This window comes from Ceratotherium simum, chromosome 10, assembly GCF_057802395.1.
Source record: "Ceratotherium simum simum isolate JZ-2026a chromosome 10, ASM5780239v1, whole genome shotgun sequence".
Taxonomy (NCBI): Eukaryota; Metazoa; Chordata; class Mammalia; order Perissodactyla; family Rhinocerotidae; genus Ceratotherium; species Ceratotherium simum.
The window spans coordinates 57,788,803-57,814,174 of NC_141909.1; the positions used below are offsets into that span (position 1 = coordinate 57,788,803).

Consider the following 25,372-nt stretch of genomic DNA (forward strand, 5'->3'; position numbering starts at 1 on the left):
CAGAAGTGCCTCAGCTGGTATATGGCATTTAATTAGTATTAGTTTTATTCTTTCCTTAATATTTATTTCCAGATTCAATTTCCCACAATTATTATCCAAAACTATTAATAGTTTTTAACAGTTTTAACAGGTCTTTAAGCAGAGATGTCCACTCATGGAACTCCAGAGTCAGGGTCATGCAGGACAATGGAACTGCCAACGTGGCCTTACCCTTAGTCCTGACATGTCAATAACAACAGCAGGAATACCTTCTTCATCTCCCTTTGGAGCCACCTGTTCAAGCAGGTGGTAATAAGCCTTTGAATCCTGCGAGAAATTAAAAAATCACAATTTCAAAACAGCATAGCTAATTACATACTTAGCATGACAATAATTTCCCAAAAGCAAATATATTCCATTTCCTATTCGACTATCATTCAAGAATGCAACTTAATTAACAAAGCTGGAAACATTCACTAATTTGAATTTTCTATTTGTTTACGAATTATATTTGTCTTTCTTTTTAAAAGGAGTATAACTATTAAAAATATAGGACATACACAAAAGGCAACCCAAAGAAGTAAAGACTATTCTGTTGTCCTTAGAGGAGAAAAACAATTTATTTACACGTATTAAATTGTACACAGGAAAATATATATACCTTTATATTGCTGTAGAAGTCAGTCAGCTAAGGTTTAATTAAAAAAAAGTGACAGAAAAAGGAAACAGAAGTTTAAAGCAGAGTTTTAAAATACATTTAAATGGACAATCAGCAAAAGAAAAAGATTTCAAAGACAGAAGGTTGAAGCATTAACAGTCTTTATGTAAAAGAAGAGATACTAAGATGACAAGCACATTTAACGTTTATCAAGAAGCTAGAAAAAATGGCTAAATTTAGTTATAGCAGACTGGACATAGATACTGAATTCTCATGTTTTCTTAGATCCTGGAAATATGCTTATTGACAAAAAGAATTCTCAGAATCGTAGTCTTAAAATTATAAATGTATTTTCATCCAATGAAAGCATATAGATTTTCAGACAATTTATTTAAACCATTTAAAGAGATCTTAATTTCTGTTAAAAACTGAAAAATCAGCTGCTGCTGTTTTGTTTTGCTTGTTAACTGAGTGGGCACTGGGGAAAGCAGAGGTATGCTCACCACCTGTGACATTAGACAGATGGAAAGAGAGAACGCCAGCCATTGATGTTGCACCTGGTGAAACCGATTTTCATCTCTTTTCTTTCTACCCTCCCCCTCTCTTACTTTTCACTGTAGCTATTTTGAAGTCTGTGAAAGTTCCATGCAGGTGTTAGGCACAAATAAAATTTGCCTACCACAGGTTACAACTGTTTAGCTTTGCTAAGATTCACTTCATTTCACCTGACCCTAAGAAACGCTTTTCATTCACTCTAGTAGGGCATTCTCCCCACCTTTGCCGACTTGGTGTGACTTAAGGGCATCTCCCAAAGTTGCCGGATGCTGAGACAGACATGCCACAGCTCTGACCTTGGGCGGGATGTAGGTGCTCCCTGAGGACAGGCACAACCACCGTGTAAGCCCTCAGCTGGCCAGTTCCCATCTCATACAGATACTGCCCAAGTCCAAAAGGGTTATTATTCTAAAGAACACAACCTTTCAGTGATGGAAAATCAGGTAAATTTATGGCTTAGATCAAGCAGCCTAATTTTGGCTGAGAAGCTTGAAAGTTTTGGCTGAAACAATTGCAGAGCTTAACTGTTGAGCACAAAAGGAGATAACGCTGTCCAGCTCCTGCTAAATCTGGTTGGTTGGTGGTGCCAAAGACTGTTAATAACCAATTAAAGTTGTGTAATTAGAAAAATGAATTTGATATTATTAGCTTAGGAATGGGCGACTTTCCACCTAGAAGCTTCACTCTAACCAGCACCGTGCTTGGTAGACCCTCAATTCTAAAAGCCATTGAGTCCGCAGCAGGGGGAAGCTGTCACTCAAAGAATTATAAGCTGGGGTTTGACTCTTGGTGAGTCATATGACATTTTCCTCTGACTCTCTTTGGAGAGAATTTCTTTAACTTTTGAGAAAGTGGAGACTGAATTGTTTTTCTCATGCTGCATCCCAGCATCTCACGCTACTTACTACTAGGAACTGCCTTCTGACATTCCTTCCTGCTCCTTAAATTCTATCTTGGTCCATCTGTCATCAGTGCCAACAGCTGTTTCCTTTAACCCTGTCATGGAACTTTTCACAAACTTCAAGACCACAGTGCATGCCTCCCTCAACCTTTCCCCTTCTGGATCTCTGTTGTAGGACTGATGGTGTCTTCTACATGATTTGGGTAAATTCTCATTGCAGAGGGTTTCTAGAATCATAATCTTTTAAAAATCACTCTGGTTTCTACAAATGAAAAACTCAAGAAATTCACGAGTTGTTCTCGAGAGGCAGTATACTATGGTGGTCGAGTACGCAGACCATGGAGGACAACAGGTGGATTTGAATCCTGACCCCATTCCCCAGCTACGTGAACTTGAACAAGTTGCTTAAATTCTCTTTACCCCAGTTTCTTTATCTGTAAAATGAGAAAATAATAATCCTTATCTCACAGGTTTGTTGGGAGGATTAAATGAGTCAATACATATACAAAGCAGTTAGAACCATGCCCGGCATGCATAGACACTGTGTTTGCTATTATTAGTATAATTACAAGAGTAATTCTTATTTAATTTTTTTTAAAGAATCGCCATCTGATGCTCCCATTGATAAAATCAGAAAGGCAGTCCTGCACATACTCTCTTGAAAAGCAGTCTTCTCTCTTGCCCTTCCTCTAGCTCACCCTCGTCCCTCTACTTCCTGATACTGAAACACTAAGGGAGCCCCACCTCCCTTTGATGCTGCCGTCGCTAGGACTTTGGACAGATCTGCATGTGGCCCAGAGCTAGAGCTGCACATGGACAATTGAGAAGAGCAAGTGACTCCAAAACAGCACCAGCCACTCTCTAACTAACCCCAGAGCCTCTGAAGTGACGTGGCCCAGAGTCTCTGTCTTTTCTCCATTAACGCCCAAATTCTTCTTCACTTGGTGTTCAAACTACACTCCTCCTACCTTGATGTCGGTACTGAAGTTGCCAATTTTGTTGCAGCCTGCGTTTTCCAGGTGGTAATTAGCCCATCTCAGCAGGAGCTCCTCAGGGGAGAGTTTCATCAAATCCTCCAGGCTCTCCCCTTCTCTCAAAAGAGCAATCAGAGCTGAAGAAGCGCAAAAGCCGAAGAAAAATTAATACAGGGATATTTGAGGGGATTAGTTACAACTTTCGTTGAGCTCTGCTGGGAAGCCAAAGATAGCAACGTTGTCTCTTTGGGGTAAAGGTACTTACAGCCTTTCCAATGGAATAAACCCTTTATTATTATTCCCTAAAGAGAGGTGTAAGGTATTGTGAGCTTATTTATTACCCCCTTTTTTCTGATGGGGAAGACAAGGCACCAATGAATCTCAATGCTATGCCTAAGAATACCACGGAAGAGCCACAGAAATAACCAAGACTATTGGCTCAGAAAGCTCCTCTGGGACTGTCAGACCACATTTCATGATATGACAACATTTTTGTTTCTAAGAGATCAATTCTGTAGTAATGACAATGTCCTCTTGTCTAATCCCATAGGTGTTTTATATTTCAAATGCTTACCTGCATAATTATAGCATCTCAAAAAGTATAATCAACTCTTTCCTCTCTGTTTCCCAGATGAATAAATATTTTTTGTTCAGCTAGAAGGTTTCAATTTAGCTGAAGTCATTATTTGCAAATCAATATTCTTTCTTGTGGGTTCTAAGTTCCCTATTTGCTTTTTTTTCCTCTTGATATTATGTTTAATATATTGGTTTTAAAATGGTACCCCAGGATTCTTCAGTGGTTCTTGTGATTTGCACATATAAACAAAAAGTGTATATAACTAAGGTGAGAATTTGGCTTCAGATTTCATGTTGGTAGTATCTGTACTGGAAAACTAAAAGGCAACATTATGTTTTGTACGATATTTATCAAGGTCTACTACTTCGTCTAAAAGACGGGGCTGTAATTGTTTCAATGCAGAGGGGATGCTGAGAGCAGACAGAATAAGATTGACAGCTACAACATCTAGTTGAGAACTCTGAAACTGTAAATGTAACTTTCTATAGTCTTGATAAGAAATAGACCAAGTTTCTCCTAACCTGGTGCTAACACTGCAGTATATGGATGTGAATTGCTCCGTAAAATGCAAGTTTAAAATAGTCTAATTTCTTATAAAGTGTTGGAAGGCAAAGAGATCTCAGAAAAGCTCTTGAGGTTGGAGTGTCAGACAGCTAGACCGAGCTACAGGTTCTAAACAAGCACTATTATTAGTCTGTGGTCTTAAAAAGCTTTTGCTCTGTCATTTCAACAAGTCTGGTCAGTGTGGGTAGAATCTATTACATTAATACAATGGATTCAATAGGACTATAGTTTTCAAAAATTGAGGACTCTGAGTTTGACAATTCCTGACATCTTCCTCCTACAGCCCCCAACACGTGCATTAGCAAAAAGCCATGCTGTTAATAACATTTGCTGCTTTGCTCCTACCTTCATTTCTGCTGAGCTCGATATCGGCAAACAACCCAATCTTGATGACTTGCCACAAAAGTCCCAGGACCAGGTAAGGCTTCCCCTCCTTTAAGTCCTCAGCCCCGATGTTAACCACGTGGCAGCCGATGGCTGAGGCAGAGTTCAGAGCCAGGTTCAAATTTTCCTAAAGGAGAAAAAGTAAGCGTTTGTTTTTGGCTTTGCAGATGCAGAACGATGATTACTGACCTGTAGCAGCAACCATGATTTGCTTCTGGAAAGTTCACAGGTCTGGAGGCGTGGTCTTCACTAGATTTTAACATTGAGAAAAAGCCGTGACTAACAACTTGGAAGAGAAAATCCGGTAACCCAGACACTTGGCTTATGCAGTGTCTATTCAGTCAAACCAGAACCTGGAGTTGAAGGCCCATCCTGGTCAGATGAAAGTAATGAGTCTTATATTTTCTCATACTGCTCTGTGATGGAGCCTCCACACTTAACATCTCCATCAGCCAGGAGTAAAGGGGCACCTTTGAGGGTAGTCTTTGTCTTATCACTGGTTATCACTAATAATACAATTGTTGATGTGAATCAGGGTCATAAAAGAGAGTAACAAAATAGCTTTTGACTTTCAGATTGAGTATTAAGGGAATGAAAAAGATATAAATCAAATTCCTAGAAAAGATAGTGTGGTTTTAACTAGGACAATTTATTGAGTATCCATAATATCTAGGGACCTTGAGTACCCACCCATGTACACACTCACATACATGTGCACACACACAAGCACACATGTACAGATATGTTCTCATAACTAACAACAATGTATGTAATGTAACTCTTGTACAGTTGGAATAGCATCAATCAAATTTTCAGTCTAGAGTCTATATACTGTTCTTGGGTCCACAAAGGAGGACATATCAAAGATGTATAGAAGTTGTTTTTAAGGCAAATTAAAAACAAAACATAGGCCCAGTGAATTGGGAAGGGGACTATCAGAAGAAAAGTGGGTTTTTGCCCTAGTGTAGAGCTCAAATGATGAGTGAAAAATATCATTTCTACTTATGGCCAAGATTAAAATTTAACATCAAGATTAAAATTTAACATTAAGTGCATTAATTTACATTTTAATCATTGTTCTCACTTTGGTTACCACTTCCGTTTTCTAAGTACACAGGGTTGCTTAAATCCAAGCAAGACGTAACATATTGTTCATGATTTAAGAAGCGAGACATTATTTCTGAGCAAAAAGATTACAATAATGCTAAAATACTGGAACAGAACAGAAAGACAGCTTACTTACTACTGGCTACTGTCCCAGTTAATCAACAAATTGAAGGCATAAAAGCAAGTTATATTTATCACACTGCTGGCTGTGGCCAATACCACTGTGAAGCTGGCCGGAGCACTTCCCGTTTTTCACCCCCTCACTTCTGAGAAAGGCTAATCTTTTCAGATAAAATGCTGTATATTTGGCATCAGCTCAAAGATAAATTGCTAGGGAAAGTTTGAGTTAAAACTTTAAGCCAATGTGAATTTTATTCATAAGCGGCCATAACAAAGAATACCCCAACTATGAACACCCCACTAACCTTCTCCCCTCCTCCACTATATTAATAAAAGACAAAACAGAAATGTGTCCATGTATCCCCACTAGTCATGACAAATCACCAGCCCAAAGCCTGGGTATTGGGAATAATGTCTGAGCACCTGAAAAAGGCTGACTCAGCAGTTTGGTGCTCATTCCTTCTAAGCACAGTCCTATATTAAGGTAACAGAGGAAGGACATACCTGAATGGTGAAAGGCGTGAGCTTCTTTTTGTTGATCGTTCTTTCATCAATTGTGTCTGGCACTGATAAGTTGATCATTTTACTGAAAGAGAAACAATTCAAGAAAGCAGGCTTCTGAATACCAGAGCCTAGTAACATTGAATTCTAGCAATGCCCTACGCAAACAAGATGGCAACATAATCTGTGCCACCCAGGGTTCAGATATAGAATCAGTTATGCAATTTTGATGAGATTCAAACTATGTGTGGGAAAGGTTAACGTTCCTGAAGTCATACTAATACTTTGAGGCAGAAAATGAGGACCCCACTTCATTCACTCACCTAAAAAGCTGCAAAATTATTCTGGTTCCCTTAGCATATTAGGAAATTCTGGGTGAATAGCCAAAGCAAATCCTCCACGAGTACTTTACTTTCTCAGCCATGAAAACGGTCTCCACTATATAAGAGACTATTTACACACTTCTGAGATTATATAATGTGTACATTTCTATTGGACACCTGGTCAAACTCCACATCTTTAACTAACTGTATGATAAAATGTTTTATATTCTCCTGTGTTCCTTATCAGATCAGAACTTTAGAAATTTCGCCCACTTAAGTATTTAAGACATTGATCAGACGTCCAAAATAAGCAGTCATTATTTATGAAGAACTGACTTTATCCTGTTAGCATTGTTTTAACTTTCAATGGGGCATAACAAATAAATTTCCTTAGGTCACCTCCATCTTATTTTAAAAAAAGGAAGTTGGAAAAAAAATCCAAAGGAACAACAACAAAATCAAAGAACAGTAAACTTGACTGTGGTTATTTCTTTTTTTAATGAGAAGAGAAATCAGCATTAACATTTTTTCCTAATAATTTTTAAGCAACTACCTTTTTTTGTGGTTGTTCTTTAAAGATGTATTTCTATAACTTTGTTGTGTGTGTGTATATACATATATTTAAAGAAAAGGCACTTTATTGCAATATAGGCAAAATGAACTACTAAATCATCATTTGAAAAATAGGAAACTGGAGGTGAACTAGAGGCTCTGGGAAATGGTTGGGGGAGAGATGACTTTAAAATGTTTAAGATATCCCTGCCCTTGAAAAGCTTACAGTCAAATTACAGAGATGAAATATCTGAATATGAGAAGTTGCAAAACAGTTCCAAGCAGGACATAATCATGGCTCTCAAAGTATTACCAGCAATACGTGCTTTAAGAATTCAGTGAAGGGAGAGATCACTGGGGTTGGGATAGACCAGAAAATTTCTTAGCAAATGGATTTGTACAGGAGGAGAGGATGGGAAAGGGCATTCTTAAAAAGGAAAATAAAAGGCAAAGCCACGTTGCAAGTTATAAGCAGAGTGTGTACAGGGAAGAGTGAGGATACTTGCTGGTGCATTCACTCATTCATGCAGCCATTCAGTCAGTACCGTGGGCTAGGTACCTGAGTCATGGGGGTCTTTTGAGGTAAAACAGAAGGATACTGAGGGAAGACCATGGGGTGCATTGGGTGCCAACCTAAGGAGTTAGGACTTGATCTCGTAGGCTAGGTTTCTTTGTTTGTTTATTTACTTATAGCAGTTGAACCTTTTAAAAATGAAATCTCGTGGTGAGCTCTAATAAATTAAATACTAAAAGTAGAATTTCTCTGGTCAGAGCAAAGGAGGAGGGGCTCAAAGTCTTGCCCATCCATCCTTTCCTTCAACTCCTGAGCCCACCTGAGATTGGGCATTTCAAGCCTCCTACTAACACCATGTCTTACAATGGCAGAGAAGCTGCTAAAGCAAGAGCCACAGAGGCATTGTCAAAGACACCATCCTGAATTGACCAGCTGCGTTTAGAGCCCTCCCACGGAGGGAACACATTCCTCCTTTTCCAGGTACCCTCAGCATTTGAGTTGTATATTTGTGTCTACCACTCAAACGTCCTTTGCTTAAGGACTTGCATTGGATTGCTTCAGTTATCATGCTGCTATTATCAATTCTGTCTACTCTCATGGTAGGCCATGCTCAGATGAAGCAAAGTGGCACATATTCCAAAAATAATTGCTTTTGACCTTGCATTAGTATATCCCTAGCTATGTTTATGTTTGTCTCTATACTGTGCATCCCTCTCCTCCACCCAAGCAATAATAGTTTTACATTTCTCATTGTAAGCTGCTTTTGAAATTAGTTTGCTGTCCTGGACCTGCCAAGTGAAGTTCCAGAAAACCATTTCAAGTCCAGCTAAGTACCAAAGGAAGTTGGCATAGGATAAACACAATGAATTGTTGGTATTCCAGAAAATTCTAGGGAAACCTTTGGAAAGCAAGAAGGAAGTGTTATGTACCAGAGGACAATGCCATCCCCAACAGCACTGAAGAGATCATTGGTGTTTGGGTCCATCGGGATGACATGCCGACAATCGGGGTCCTTTTCCAGGGCTTTGTTTATCCAGTTGACAAAAGCATACTTCTCTTCCTCTGCAAATAAATAATTAAAATGACTTATTTGCAAAGTGAAGATCTGATATAAACAAAATTATACACCTGGATCTTATATTCTCATGCCCAGGAGAAACATCGTGAGGTTATCTGTTCCATTATCCTATCATCTCACATTTATTGACATTTAAAAATATCAAGTGACTTGGGAAATAGGCACAGAATCTCTTTTCACTCCAAGTCATAAAATATACAGCAAGCAGATTTAGAAGCCACATATATGTAATATATATATGCAAAGATACTATATTTAGAAGCAAATATATACATATATCTATATTTTATATATACGTAAATATATAGATAAAATCATAATATATTTTATTTATATAAACAATTTAAATACGAATGTGGTCTAATGGTTACAGGATAAAACTCAGTGTTCTGCCTTTAGCCCAGCTGATGTAAATATGGGATAATCACAGACAATCCTTGCACTATCTCTGAGCTGCTTTACACAATTATAATGAAATTGCTATGAAATGAAATCATTTGTGATGTAATCTTTCTTTTCTATCAGTAAAGCTGCCAGAAATTGATGTTAAAAATTTTAACAAAACCTCAATTTACACCTTACAGCTCAGCACCGTGTTTCCCAAACTGGGTGTCATTACAAACAACAGTGTCCCTCAGAAGAATCCTAAATCACAAGAGTTTGAGAAACACTGCATAACATATCAGTCTTGAAGATTCATAATGCACATTTGCATAGCAAAAAGCTGTGAAAATTTCTGCATTTAAAAATAAAAGGCTAAATTTTGTCTTTTGCAATTACGGATGGTACTTAACCATGAACTCATCTTTAAGATCAACTAATGTTTTGAAGAACTAAGTTTGGGAATTGTTGTATTACTGTACTGTCTGGGCTATTAGAAGTTTCCATTAAGGATGTTAAATGGCAGGCTTCAGAATATATACACAACTTGCTTCCAAATCAATGAAAACACAATTTTTTTTGACCATTCATCAGGCATTGAGAATACAGGAATTTGGAGGTAGAAGCCTGAGTAGTTAATTTTGTCCACAAGATTTACAAAAGAATTTTGGCAGCCTTGAATGTATTTTTTAAACGCTGATGAGATTATTTGGTATTGGACGCCACCAAGAGCTAGACTTGCTGGCCCACTTACACACAGGAAAACAGGCAGTAGTCAATAAACTCATGTTACTTCTTTCTCTGCACCCCTTAGGTTTGAATACCGAGTTTAGAATCGTAACCCCAGAAGGCATGGATCCTTTCTGTATGGTTCCCTCTCCCTCGACCCTCAACTCTCTCCTCACCCCAACGCTCTCTCCACCTCCGCTTCCCACTCATTAGTAGAGCCTACCTGAATAGGAGTGTTGGGTGCCAACACTAGACTGTTCTGAAGTACCACCAATGGCACAAATCCCTTCCTTCTTATTGATTGCTTTTCTAAAGGTCTTGGCAACATCTGTGCTCTTTAGTCCATGAAAAACCTGCAAAAAATATAATGTATCTTTAGAAACTCAATCTATGATCAAGAAAACCACAAAGAAAAGAATACGTAATGTTGAAGCAGGGAGGGTGGGAACGTATTTCTGGATATTTTCCAATTGAAGTTCCAAGTTTCAAATGCATCTCCTCGTATTCTGCATCAGACTCACCTTGATAAACTCATCAAAGCTGATCTTCCCGTCCTGGTCCAGATCACCTGTAGCCATTAGGTTTTCTGTAATTTCTCTCACTCTATACCCAGGCAGAGGCAAGCAGGCAGCCTTGAACAAGTCATTCAACTCATTGCAGCTGATGTACCCATTGCCATCAGTATCTGTAAGGCAAAAGAGGAGCTGAAGTTTCAGGGCAATTCAGGTAACAGCACAAAGAGAGGTGAGACAAGGCCAAATAGGAGGTAAGTGGGCAGGAGAGGCAATCATTCAGGGATCATGGCCTGACCCTGACCCCATGCAAGACTCAGAATCTCACAAGAGGCCTGTTGCTATTGGAGATGGGCATTAGTATCACTTCCAACATCCAAGAGTCATAACTTCAAAACAGAGGTTCTGGCAACAGAACCTGAAGAGACTTTTATAGAAACAGACGGGAAAATAAAAGATGAGACTTAGGTGCCATTTCCAGGAAAAACTATAGGTGGGAAAGGGTTTATTCTATGTTTTGATAGAGAAAGAGGTAATTTTCTTGAAGTAGATCTTTCAAAAATAAGTTCCCCCAGCTCCTCTAGCCAATACCACTGTATTCCTGTCACTTCTGCTATTTTGCTCATGTTACCATTTCATTGAATCTGCCCTGAAGCTACTCAATAAAGAACAGAATTGTGCAACTCGAGGTATCAGGTCTACTCACCAACTTTGGCAAAAGCCTCTCTGAGTTCCATCATTTCTTCATCGGACACTGATCCTCTGGCCATTTTTTATTGCTGTAGGCAACAGATCTGCAGAGGGGGAGAACAAAAGGAATGACTGTTGTGCATCTTAGTTCTTAAAGTACCACATTTAGACGCAATTCCCATTCATTAAATGAAGAACTATTCCTCTGCATCTCTCATGATTTATAACTATCACTCCAAAATGTAAGAAATAGCCTTTTTCTTAACCCTCCATGTGGTGGTCTCTAAAGATGGCCCTCACCAATTTCTCCCCTCTCTGTGTAAACAGACTGCTCCTTACAACAGGAGATGGAGATTATTCCCCTCCCCTTGAACCTGGGCTGATCCTGTGACTGCTCTGACCATTTACAAGGCAGTAGAAGCCATGTCTGGGACTGGAAACTTCACTTCCTTTCTTTTGAAATGCTCATTCTTGAGATGTTCCCTCTTGGAACCCAATTGCCATGCTGTGAGATGTCCAAGCCACATGAGGAAGCCAATAAAGGAGACCTGGGTGCTCCGGCTAATAGTCCCTGCTGGGCTCCCAGCTGACAGCCAGCATCAACTGCCAGCCACCTGAGTGGCCATTTCAGATGTCCCAGCCCATCTGAGCGCCTGGGTGGCCACAGTCCCAGGCAACATCACATGGAGTAGAAGAATCACCTAGCTATACCCAGGCAACCAATAGAATCGAAAGAGATAATAAAATGATTATTGTTTTACATCACTAAGTTTTGGAGTAGTTTGTTACACAGCAATACGCAACTAAAATGCTTAACTTTTACATAAATTTCTTTTTTAGAGAGGTCATCATGTTTGTATTTAAAATTAATATGTTTGGTCAAGCCAACAGATAAATTTTATAATTTCAAACTGAATTATGAAAGTTCTCTAAATATTTAGGGAAGGAGGAAGGGACTCTGACTCTCTAATAATTCATATATGGGAATCTGAGGGACTTTTTAGTGTTCCCTTCTCAGAAGGGCTAGTCTTGCTGGGAAACCTAACGCTAGCGCTGGTGTTCGTTTCCCCTTCCCTAGGCATTGTTGCTACCCTCTAGTGGGTAGAAAGAGAATGAAACAGAAAATGGATTCTATTCTCCAGGCCCCTAGCTAACCCACATCAGCATGTTTCAAATATGAGTTCCATTAAAGCATGCTGGATTTCCTGGTGGGGAGGGGATGGGATATTTCTACGCATAATTATATTTTTGGCATTTTAGTGAAATTATCGATTTTTAAAAATATTTTAAATTTGTGACAGGATGTTGTTTTAAATTGATTTCCTTTTCTATATTTTCACATTATTCTATAGTGCTGTACTTGTTTTCAGTGGCAAAAACAATGACACAAAAAAAGGAACGGTTTTAACACTTAAAACTGTAGGCCAAAAATGCATTATACTTAATTTTGCAAATCCACATCCATTATCCACCAACTTACTATCCTGTCATGTACGTACATCAGTAGTTTCAAACTTTTGTTGCCCCAGCAACGTTTTGTTAACAGAAACTTTAGATGTAAATAAAAGTGAACAAATAAAAACAACTCTGAGAGCCTTTGGTTGAAAAAACCCAAATGTCCCCCTGCCTCCATTATGCCACCTCTATGTCACCTTATATACCCGAGGGAACTCCAGGGAGCAGGATTTGAAAATAGTGGAATTATATATATTGTCACTATTTCAATTCCTTTTAAAATATATTTTATTATCAATAAAAATTTATTTTACTATTATTTGCCTTATATATCTAAAAAGGTGTTGGTCCATTGGCTTCTCTGAAGGAAGGTAGAAACTGCTGAGGGCGTAATTGTATAAGCAAACACGATTTCATTTACATATCGCAGTAACCCTCAGAGGCAGGTACTGGATACCTGACTTTCTTGCCTTCACTTCCCTTCTTTCCTTTTTCTGTCTGTCTGTCTCTCTCTGCCTCCTCTCTCCTTTATTTCTTTCCTTTCTTCCTTTTTTTTTTTTTTTTGTGAGGAAGATTAGCCCTGAGCTAACATCTGTTGCCAATCCTCCTCTTTTGCTGAGGAAGATTGGCCTTAGGCTAACATCCGTGCCCATCTTCCTCTACTTTATATGGGACCCCACCACAGCATGGCTCGACAAGCGGTGCGTCAGTCTGTGCCCAGGATCCGAACCTGTGAACCCTGGGCCGCTGAAATGGGAGCGTGCGAACTTAACTGCTATGCCACTGGGCTGGCCCCTCTTTCTTTCTTTTTTTCCATCATGTCTTGTTCCAAAAACAGTTTGAGCCATGTTACAAAGATACTTCCAAACTTAAGTACTAAACCAGTAAGATTATGTAATCCATGAGAAGAGGACATAAGCAGAGGTGAAATAAGATGTTGGCAGGTAAGAGCTTTCCTGCTCCAAATACATGGTTGGCACTCCACATTGTGCTAGAAGTAGGCTGAAGATCTAGCTCCAAGCTCTCTAGAAGCTAATGCAAAAAGGGAAATACCATCAGTTACATGATTCGCTCTATCTATATGAAAAAAAACAAACCAATTTTCTTAGGGCCGCAGAACTGAGGTCTGACAGGAATACTTTCACCCAGGCCCGAAGAAGAGGATACTTGTGGGACGTAGTAAACACAAGTTTTGTGTTTCTTATAATGTCCCTCAATGAAGGCTGATGGCACAGGTATGCATATTCCCATTTTATAGAGCAGGAAATAGAAGCTCAGAGAAGTTAGGATACATATCTCAGATCACACAGCTGGGTAGAGGAGCAGCCAGGATTCCAATTCTCAAAACTTTTCTCCTTTCTCATGCTGTCTATTCAGGTTCAGTGCTTTCACATTTCTTTTCTTTTCTTTTTTTTTTTTTTGTGAGGAAGATCTGCCCTGAGCTAACATCCATGCCAACCCTCCTCTTTTTTGCTGAGGAAGACTGGCCCTGGGCTAACATCTGTGCCTATCTGCCTCCGCTTTATATGGGACGCTGCCACAGCATGGCTTGACAAGCGGTGCATCTGTGCGTGCCCGGGATCCGAACCCGGGCCACCAGCAGCGGAGTGGGTGCACTTAACCGCTAAGCCACGCGGCTGGCCCCCTGCCTTCACATTTCTGTTAGACACTTATTTCATCCGTCCATTCATTCACTCAGCAATTACTCATTAAGTATCTTTAATACGCATAGCCCATGGGAGATCTAAAAAACTGTAATAAGAGAGCCTATCTAGGTGTTCTAGCTTAGGAAGCTTCTGCTTTCATGTGTCAAGAAATTGAGGCCTCCGTCTTGAGAAACTAGCATATAACTTTGTACACTTTACTAAATTCTGGTGACTGATTGGCTTGGCTCTCCTTTATACCTTCCACCAATACTCCATATATGCATTAGTAGTAGGCTCTCCCCCACCCTATTTTAGCAAGGCCTTCGGTAAAATCTGGTCTAAAGCCCTAGAGCTGGCTGGCCCTTCTTGTTTTTAAGCGTCTTAACTCTTCTTGGTTCATGGATGTTCATGGGATTATGAGATAAATTCATTCACTTAACAACTATTTTATGTGGCTCACATAAAGGTATGTTATGTTCTTCATTTCAGGTGAGACATGTCTACACTGACCTAGTTACCCTGGAATCATGAAACAATGTTAAAGGTAAGGAGAATGCACGGGATCTCTGAATCTGAACTGGGCCGTACCCTTTGATGTAAGAGTGTTAGGTTTTAGAGCCCTGTCCGAGACTGGCAAGAAACACACGTAAAGGCAGAAATGAGACTGCATTTTACAGGTCAAGAGCAGGGCCGAGGAAGAAATGAAAGAATTACCATACTGAATGAAAAAGAAAATCTAAAGATCATGGCATGGTGAAAAAGTAGAGAAAATATTTTAGCATAAAAATTGCAGGGCCCATTCAAATGAAAGACCTAGAAGGGAAAAAAAGGATTATTTTAAAATGGTGTGATTTTTAAACCATGGCAGGTAGGTCAAGATGAAAAGCCTTGAGCGTCTGGATAACCACATTTTTCTAAGACGTTTACAAATGGAGAGGATCAACCCAGAGAAGCCAAATAGCGAGAAGCTGCCAGATGTTTAAAATCCAAAACCCCCCAGTGATTTAGTAGCTAAAGGAAAAGAGAGAATTGAAATAGTTTAAAAGGTGAATTGGAGAAAAAGTAGTTAACCGCCTAAGTTACTGTGATACTGTTTGTTGTTTTGGGTCCAAACAAAGAGATATCTGGAGAGAGTCTCTTTTACCGTCAGAAAGAGGAGTAAGTCTTGGAAACACAACTCAACTTTTAGAGACAGAAGGAACCTAAGAAATAATTTATTACAACTTCCTCATTTGATAGATACGGAGACTGAAGGTCCAATGAGATGAAATGCTTCGTCTATGTACAGGTTCTCAAAGCAATGCCAGGCTAGAGTTTGTGAATGCAGTTGCTGATGAGCAGAGCAAGAAAAGGATGGAGGTACCATTACTAGGACCATTAAGGTCCATAACTGAGAAGAGACCCTTTAACTAATTGAACTGAATGTGCAAATAGCAGCATTTTCACAAAGTAGAGAAGCAGGAAGAGGGAGGTGATTAATGTAAAAACATGCAGATCAGACCATTTCTACGAAGAATATTGCTGGGGTTAGAACCAAATGTCAGGTACTTTACACAGTCTATTAATATGTTTGCCTGGAAAAAAATACCCATTTGAATGCAGGCATATGTGAAGGTATGGGTTATAATAACGTTAGTAAGATTAATAAGGATAATTGGTGAGAGTTTCAGTTTGCAAATTACTGGCACCATATTGGACACAGACTCGAGAGGAGTCGCTGCCGGGAGGAGATGTGCTGAGGCATTTGGGGCCTGAAAGAAGTGGCTGAGGAAGGCACGTCCCTCCCCGGGCGGGAATGGGCCATTTCTTCAGCTCTGCTCTACTGCTCTGCATTAAGCTAGAGCTTAATGACTTTTAATGACTGCATCATCCAACTCTGCCCTGCCAGAAACCATTTTAAGATTTTTTGCAATTTGGTGGTGAATTTTAGAACCCCGTTTCTGAATCACTGCCCAAATCATAAACCCAAGAAGACGAATCTCAAACCATTCATCTAAGTCACAGCTGGCTGCTAGTTTTTCTGTGAGCCCTTAAATTTATCAAATCAATAGTTACAGAATCCCAAGACATCTGGCCAAAGAAAGTACTAGTTGTTCATTTTTATAAAATTATTTTTAAGGTCATAAGAAAATCAAATAACCCCTCAAACTGAAAAAGCCATAAAACCTGTTCATTCCTTTAGGTCAGTGAGTTTTGAGTCTCTGCTTAAAGAAAGCTGGTATTTCTCAGATCGGTAGTGGGAGAGAATTTCTGAGAATGACTTCTTATGATAAAAGCTTCTGACTCAGGTTTCCTGAAGTCCGAATATAGAAACTCTTTGTAGGAGTTTGCTATAGAACACAGTGCTGTAGAATTTACACGTTCTCTAAAAATAAATGTGAAAACGTAAGCTGAGTTTTCTCTGAGGAGTTTCAGAACTGATGATGAAAAGTAGCAGAAAGGATGGCAAAAGATGACCCGACAGAGTGAGATGCTCCTGGGCTAGAATCATTTTTGAAAGGAGATAGTGCTGCTCGGGTCAGTATTTTGATTCAACATGTTGATGCCCAATTACGTAACCGCCAAAATCAGGGAGGCATCTGTAACCTGGCATCACGTCGCCAAGGGAGTCTTTTGAATGTGCCCTATTTTTCCTGCAACCTGACACACTGTGTAAAGTAAAACTGGAAACTCAGGATCCAAATTTGTAGCTTTACCTCAATAATTTCTGTATATATCCAGGGGGAAATTGTACCACTTCCAACACCTCAATGAGCAATGAGTAACCCAAAACAGCATGTAATCTAGAACATCATTAATATTGCAATCTTTAGCCTTAGACGAAGATGACTAAAGAAGTGAAATGTAAAATACATAGGACTCTGAAGCAAAATAGTTTTTTAAAGTTTTTAAAAAGCTTTTTAAAAAGCCATCATGATAAAGTTATATCAGATAAGGAAGGAGCTTTGCTTTCACTTAATCCTGTCCCCTTCACTTTATAAGGCAGATTGCTGTAGGGGCTCTAACTGTGAGTAATTTACTCTATATTCTTGGGATATCATTTCTCTATGGATACAGACTCCCAAGTTTTACATAAAAAATGATTCCGAAAATGTACTTTAAAAATGACCGTGTTTCTAAGAAACCAAAGCATTATAAACGGCCTCAAATACAGATGGCCACCGAAAGGGGCTCTTAACGAATTCTTTTGTCAAGTCAAAATCTCCTTTAGATTGCCTTTTCTCTCCCTGCATTTACACTGATTCTCCAAGGGCTGGTCCAGAGGACAGAATTCTTATCTCTGCAGTCTCGGAGGTAAATGCAGCAAGAGCAAGGCAGGGCGAGGCTATTCACAACAGACTCAGCGGCTCCCTTCTCTCTCTCTCTCAGGCCATGTACACACGCATAGGAAGCCAGCAGGCCAGATTACTCCAAACCTGATGAACCTGATGTTGCTCTGGGAGCCTCTGTGGTTTGATCTCTCAATTGAGGGGCTTCTGAAGCTGTATACAGCACAGCACACAGAGCCTGGCTCTGTCACCGACTAAGGAGTGCCATCTCCCTGCCGCCTCTTCCCCAGCACACCCCAATGCCTCTGTTCTCTACCAAGTTGCTCAGAGCTATTAAGGATGAGACACAGAGCAAACCTCTTACAAACAAAAGAGGATACTCCAGACTGCGAGTTGGGGAGAACCTCATGGCCTTGGCATCTCTTTCCTTCCCCGGGCTCTAGACAATGATACTCCTGGTGGTCACATCTTGAAAACCCATAGCTATCCTTCATTTTGCATTCTACCACAAGGACTTTAAGATCCAGACTTGCCCCTACTGAAAGCTCAGGGTATTCCTGAATCATTTCAAAAAGCTGAATTATTATGGGCTAGTTGATTATCCACTATTACATGATTACTTCAATATCAGACATCATTCATTCATTCATTCTCTCACGTCACCTGTGAGTCTATGTGCAAAGCACTGCTGTGGCTGCTGGGCTACAAGCATGGGGATCGCCGAGACTGGGGCTCCATGAAGCCCCTAGTTAAGTGTGAAGTTTCAAATGTGACAGAGATTATAGCTCACTTATTGCAAAACGGTTAATAAAATGAAAAAAGTTCTGAAGATCAAAAATCAACAAGTGAAAAGGCTAAATATAGGGCTGCAAGGGAAAAAAGTGATTACATAAGAGTAAGAAATTAGCACAGAAGCTTATCAAAAATAAAAATATCAAACATCTAAATCAGCCTAAGCAGTAAAGGCATTCGGATAACTTATACACTTGTACAACTCCAAGGAAACCACTGAAATAACGGGCAGGGAGTGGAAGAAAGTGCCGAGCTTGGGGGTCAGGAGACCTAGGCGACTCCTGTCTGTGTAACAGTCAGGCTCCATTTTGCCTCTCTGGGCCTCAGTTTCCTCATCTATAAACTGAGAGATGAAGTCCCTTCCATGTTAAAAATTCCAAAAGTCTATTCACTAGCTGACAAGTGTATGCGCAAGTTAGAGTCAGGGCAAGCTGTATTTCAAATGAGCCTAGAAATAGGGGGCAAGGGCCAGCAGGAGCTGTGGCTGTGGCCCTGATTTACCTTCTCCAGGAGGTGCCTCCTCTAAAATGGACTTGGCGTCTCCCAGCCCCACTGGCATCTGCTCTTACCTCAGCCGCAGGTAAAGCTCTGTCCTCATGCATTCTCCTCACTGACCAAGGTAGATGCCCACTGCTCGGCTGCTTGGCTGCTCAGCAGAGAGCAGGGCAGTTACCAGAGTGGCACGTGGGATCTGCTTTCTGGGATGTCACTGTGTACAGCTTAAGACACTCTGATCCAGTTCACTCCTAGTTTCCCGGCAAGACTGTGCAAACTGTCCCAGAAAGAGAACCATCTACTATTTTCTTAAAAATATCCAAATAAGGAAACTCTGCAACCTCTCTGGTGTCTCATATCCCTACCCTGTAACCTAAATCTTTTCTGATATGATGGAAGCTTCCTCTCTCTTGGGTTATTCTCAGAGGGAATTACAGAAGCTGCTCAATTCATAAAAATTCTGTCACATGCCTTGGTGATTGCCACTGGGCCTTTTTAAAAAAATTCCTTTAACTTGTTTCTGGGGAGCTTTTTTTCCAAATTTTTAATAGTTCTCTTTGCTATCTTCTGGTCTATGCCAAGTTCCTTGAATGAAAACTTAAGAATAACAGAGTCACAGAATTTAGAGATTATCTGTCTGGCCACTCCCCTGTCACAGAGGAGTGAAATGACACCCAAGTTAAAGGATGTGCCCAACGTCAGAGAGCTCTTTGGGACTGGAGTCCAGGCCTCCTTTTTTTTCCTCTTTCCTTTATAATATGTTTTCAAACCTAAGAGGGAACACTGTTCTTTAAGTAAGACCTGCTCAATGTACAGTAAGTATAATTCTCCCCAATTTCAGATATCTTATGAATATAATTTCCTGCACATGAGGGAGGACTTAATCTAGGTATTAAGAAGGCACTGTCTAGGTCTAGGCTACAAACAACATGTTCCACATACTATGTACATATACTATTGGCACCTTCTAGGTTACATTGACCAAGGCAGGGTGAACGCCCCCTGCTTTCATCTGTGTGTTCCTTCCTGACTTCCCATTAAAACCCTCTGATTTTCTTTAGCAGCCAAAAAGCAAACCACATGAAAACAAGTCACCCTAAGGCACCATGTTCCAAAGACAAAATACCAAATTCATAGATGAGTACTAAAATGACACCCTCAGACTTCTCAAACCAATCAGCATGGTTTCAACATTCCGTTCCTCTGGCTGATGGGTGGGGTTCAAAGAGCCCTTCCTCTCTGAGCTCTGGTTCAGACTCTGCAGTGTGCCTCCTGTGTCCACATCTATCTCTTCCAGCAGATTATGAGATCACAAAGTATAAGTCATCTCAAGTGCTACCTCAGGGTCTGGCACGTAGCAGATCCTCAGGAAATGAGTTGCAGACGTGAACTAACACACCCACGAATTAACGGTATACAGGGCTTGAGGAGTCTACTCTCACCTTCTTTGAGGAGTTTAATAATGATATTCTTGTGTACATACTTTTAACATCCCTCCCACTGAAATGCACAAACACCTAGAATAAGGCAAGTGCATTCACAAAAATTCTTCAAGTTTACATGAAACCACTTTGCTGGAAAAACAACATTGAAGTTGATATGAGGATAAAAGAAAGGGAAGTGTCTCAAGGCAGTCTTCGAACTAGGCGTGGCATGTTCCCTGGTCACCCAAGGGTTTCCATCTGAGATGGCAGAGCCTGGGGCTGGGCTTCTTCAAGCTGTTTCTGCAAACCCTGCTGGCTGCCAGTGATGCTTGGCAGTGGGCTCTATCTGAGTATATAGTGTCTGACTTTGAGCTGAGGAGAGAGGAGAGTGACTGTGGAGACAGGGCAGTGACTGAAAGGAGAGTAAAACCAGCCGGAACGCACGGATTCAGTGTCCTAGGAGCACAAAGGAAGTATTAGGAATGGGTGCTAGAGTTCACCTGAATGTAATTTACATATCACTATCTGGACTACGAAATTCATCCTCTGGTGATTCTAAATGTCTGCCACTAAGCGAATTCATATATTTATTTGTACATTTCTTCTTTCAATAAACATCTGCCAAATGCCTACTATATGCCAGGTCCTGGGTTAGATGCTGGTGACAGAAAGATATGGCCCTGGCCTGTTTAGTAGGAGAGAGACACCAGTCACTAGAATACAGGATCCACAGGAAGGGGGAAAATCTCTCTCCCCTGAAGAGCCAAGCATGGCCTCCCAGAAGTGACACTTGCCCTGGATTTCCACAGATGAGCAGGAGATTGCTTAAAGATCAGTCTTTTTCCTTATTTATGTAGGATGATTAATTCATGTTCTCTTCATAGAAAGTCTGTCTATGTTGGAGCCAGAGAAAACAATAGCTACAAGACAAATGAGAAGACCAGCTAATGTTTACTGAGTGGTTACTCAATGCTAAATGTTATATATATATATTATCGTATTTAATTCTTGCCACAATCCCATGGAGCATGATTATGATCTCCTCTTTACAGATGAGGGAACTGAGATTTAAACAACTGGCCCAGGGTTACATTGCTCAGAACTGGGGAAGCCTCCTGCTTATGCCAGAGCCTGGTGGGGGCGCCCCCTACTCTGCCTCCACACAACAGGCCAACACGGATGTGGGCCTCATTGATGGCACCCTTCCTGGAGCTTCTGGCCACTGGATTTCTGTGTCTCAAGGTTTTCTGCTTTCCTTTGGGGTTACTCAGCTCTCACATCATGTTAATTAGGGACACACACATTTTTGCAAGATTTTACTTATGACTGGGCTCTTCCTGGGCTCTTTTGAGAAGTTCTAAATGACTCTTCACTTCCACAATAACTTGAGAGAAGAGTTAAGAAGAGTAAGAATACCACCAGGCTTGATCTTGCCCACTCCTGCCTGTGTCCCCTGCCTCTGGTGGAGAAAGGGATCCTCTCCTTCAGTAGCCTCCACACCCATCATCCACTCACATTTAAGAAAGAACTGGCCTTGTCCTGGGTACCAGAGATACAACAATGAAGAGCAAAAAATCCTTGCTCCTGAGGGACACACAGTTTCATGAAGGAAAATGGTTATGCACCTTAAAGACCACACTAATCTTAATACTTTAAAGGTATTATTATCATGGTGCTATGGGATCGCAGAGAAGGGAGCACTTAACTCTGCCTGAGAAGCACTTAACTCTGCTTCCCCCAAAAAGATGATATTGACCATTGAGCTACATCTTAACGAACCAGTAGTTTTCCAAGGAGAAAAAGTGGAAAGGGCACTCCCTTTCTTCACGTAAGAGAAAATAGCCCTGCAAAGTGAGGAGACAAGCAGGAGCACGCACGGAGGAAGCTGGGGAGGGCAGGGGGCGGGCTGGGGGTGGGGCGGGGCTCTGTTAGTATGAATGACCAGGGATGCAGGAGGCAGATAAGAGTTTGGGGAAATGCCAGCATGGTTCCCTTCCTCACTAGCTCTTGTTTCCAGAAGGAAAACGTTGGTGATCTAGGCTCTCCTTGCTAATGTTCAGTCACCACGCTTATTGCATTCACTTTAGGCAATACAAATAGTCCTCAACCTCCTCAAACAGCACCATGATTCTGCCTAGAAGCCATTTCGGTTTGTTTGTATGTACACAGCTTCCTCCTTACATCACCGTCTCCCATTTAGAAAATACAGCCCTGCAAATGAGGAGGGAACTGGACATGTTAGAGAATGGGCAAATGAAGACCCTGAAAAGTGAAGTTGCTCCCCAAAGTCTCAAAGTGAGTCAATGACTAGGCCGAAAAGAGAAGTAGAGGCTCTGGGATCTTAGCTTGGTCTAGCCAAGGGGTGGGAAAAACACAAGTCACTTAGCATTTAAACAACCTAAAGGTTACAAAAACCCCTTGATGCACAGTCCATGAAACGTACTTTACATCTTAGATATGTGGATGGAGAGGAGAACAAGGGAAGGAGTTTCTTATTCCACGTGTTTCAAGAACGGCAGAGGCTCCTTGGTTTACAGCCTCCCTATGCTGGAACAAGAGCCGCCTTTCTCCCAGTCTGAGCCAGAGTAAAGGCATTTCAGGCATCCCACAAACCTCATCCAAATACTAATGACCCTATCATCCTTTATGAAATTAGGCTTGTTATATATATAAAACAAGAATGAACCAGGAAGCAAGATGGCATGGCAAAAAGATGCTGGATTTTTCTGATGCAACTGCTTTTTGCTGTGTGCTTTTGTACGTTACTTAAATTTTCTGACCCTCAGTTTCTTCACATGGAAAAAGGGGATATTAATAATGCAATTACAGCGCTCACTCCACAGACTTGTGTTAGAATTAAGTGAGACAAAGTGTTTAAATTGTATACGACAGTGCTTGGCAAAGGAAAGAAGGAAGCAAGGAAGAAAGGAGAAGATAAAAAAGAACTAGAACTTTTACAAAATTGTCTTGGGGAACAAACCCAATTTCCACTATAAACTGTGGAATGAAATATAATGTAGAGTCACCACCTAAAATCCACACTTAATTGTATGTATGTTATGTGTGTGGGGGTGGGTGTAAATCTAGATGTCACATCTGTGCTCTATCTTCAAATGTTCTTAGCTTGGCTTGTTTTGGCTCCTGTACCACATTTCTCATCCAGAGTTCTTGAAGTCAGTTTCAAAAGGTATTGCAGAATTGGTAGGTGATACCAACTAGAAGTCAACAGCGTTGGTATTGGCTGATCTCATGTTGAGTGGTCAAGGAGCTGTGAGCTTAGCCTTGCCTGAAATACTGATGGTGGAAAGTACCTTCTAACAGTTGAGGAAGTGCGGCCAGAGTGGGAAAATACACAGCACTCTTAAGAAAAGCCTGACCACATCCATCATGAGTCATGAAAAGAAAAGAGATCTTTGGGTATCTGTGATAGGACCATTGGGCAACACCTCCTCACTCGTAGGTGTTCCAATGCTCGGGGACTGATTCTGTTAGCCTGTGTTCTACTTCTATCTGCTCTCCACTCCCTAATTCTCCAGGCATTTTCTGTATTATAGTTTGAGCTGAAAAATCACTGAGACAACGTGCAGCAGAGACAACAGAAGCTTCTATTTATTCTTAATAATGTGACCTCATTTTCTATGGGCTCCTTGAGGTAGTTCTTTTAGAATCTCTAATGATAAGTTCATTCTCATAAAAAACAAAATGGAGAGTTACAGATAAATTGAGGCAGAAAATTTGTATTAATCTGATGGGCTATACTTATCTTCACTTTGTTGGAAGCCACAGTTTGGTAGGCAAATATTTACCAACAGCAATTTAAAATGGGCTATGCTATAACATTTATTTTGTCAAAATTTTAAATAATGAAATAGCCTAGTCTAATACCTTCATAACTCTTATTTTAAGGACTTTGTACCATAAAATCCTTGAGCATTTATTTGTTTGTTTTTCAGGTATGTTTGATATACCAGCAGGTCCATCAAAAGTAGAGTTCAGATCTCTGCCTGATGGAAAATGTAGCATTAAGAATAATCATCCAATATTCAATCACAGAAAGGAATATTTAGACTTATTAGAAAGCAGCTAGTGGATCATGTTAGAGGATACAATGTAGTTTAAATTGACACAGTTTGTGCCTTTAAGACTCTGTGACCTTGGACTTAACCCGCCCTGAACCTCAGTTTGGTCATTTGTTATAAGAAGTGATGACATCAACCTTATGCAGCTTTTGTGTGGAAATATAAGAGCAAATATATGTCAAGTGCTTAGCCTGATGCCTAGCAAATAGCAAGGGTCAGTAAGTCAGAATGATGGTGAGTGCGGTAGAGCAAAATACGCAGATAGACGGATAAAATGGGGAAAGAGAAGGGGAAAATGAACCCTAGAACAGACCTAGGAAACGATAGTACTTTCCCCTATTTTGCAGATGAGGAAACAGCTTCAAAAGGCTTACGAGACCTGCTCAGGCTCCACGTTTAGTCAAATGCTAGAATATGAATCCAAACTTGCCTCCAAGTTTGCTCTCCTTTACATCATACGTGTTTGTTTTATGCACAGAAGATGCAGACACTCAGACTCACAAGCTTTAAAAAACTGACATTATATGTGATATTAAACACATCATATATTGTATACATTATAGACGATCACCAGACAGATTGTGTCACAACTTTCTCTGCGGTCACATGAGAAAAACAAAAATCAGGGATATTTTGATGAAAAATCTCAACTTGAAAGACAAGGGAAGGGAAAACTCTGAAAAAGTCCTCAAAGGTGCCCATGATATTCCATCTTTCCACAGGGAAAAAGTTTTAAGTATTTATAAAGCATTGGAAATAACAGCGAAAGTTCATTTTATATATTTAAGATGAAGAAAGGGGGCTCAAGAATGCAAAACTGCCTACATGTTCTTCATTTTTTTTGTACTTTCGCTTTGCACCTATTACTGAGCTTTCTCACAAGGCATGTATATTCCACTCTTTCTTAATCTGGCCCTCCTGGTGAAGGTGATGTGAGCTGATGATGTCAAGGAGGTACGAAGGCTCCACATTTTAAAATGTTACACCTGAGGTTAACAAAGATGTAATTCTAATTCTAAATTTTGCCTGAGGAATGGGGAAAAGGAAGAAGATGCAAATTTTATACAAATACGTTTGTGCACCTCTTTACTTCACACATTTGGATATGCAGCT

General features: G+C 40.4%; 1 protein-coding gene across 1 annotated transcript in view; it reads right to left on the reverse strand.

The window, feature by feature from the left end:
- Nucleotides 1-25,372, reverse strand: part of LCP1 (lymphocyte cytosolic protein 1) — a 51,771-nt gene that overhangs the window by 20,700 nt on the left and 5,699 nt on the right. Inside the window, exons 2-9 of the mRNA XM_014789989.2 lie at nt 11,116-11,203; nt 10,419-10,582; nt 10,121-10,250; nt 8,639-8,771; nt 6,324-6,405; nt 4,554-4,719; nt 3,062-3,204; nt 211-306 (exon numbers count right to left, since the gene is read on the reverse strand). Of these exons, the coding sequence (XP_014645475.1) occupies nt 211-306; nt 3,062-3,204; nt 4,554-4,719; nt 6,324-6,405; nt 8,639-8,771; nt 10,121-10,250; nt 10,419-10,582; nt 11,116-11,179 (978 nt within the window). The 5' untranslated portion in view covers nt 11,180-11,203. The remainder of the gene's footprint in view (nt 1-210; nt 307-3,061; nt 3,205-4,553; nt 4,720-6,323; nt 6,406-8,638; nt 8,772-10,120; nt 10,251-10,418; nt 10,583-11,115; nt 11,204-25,372) is intronic.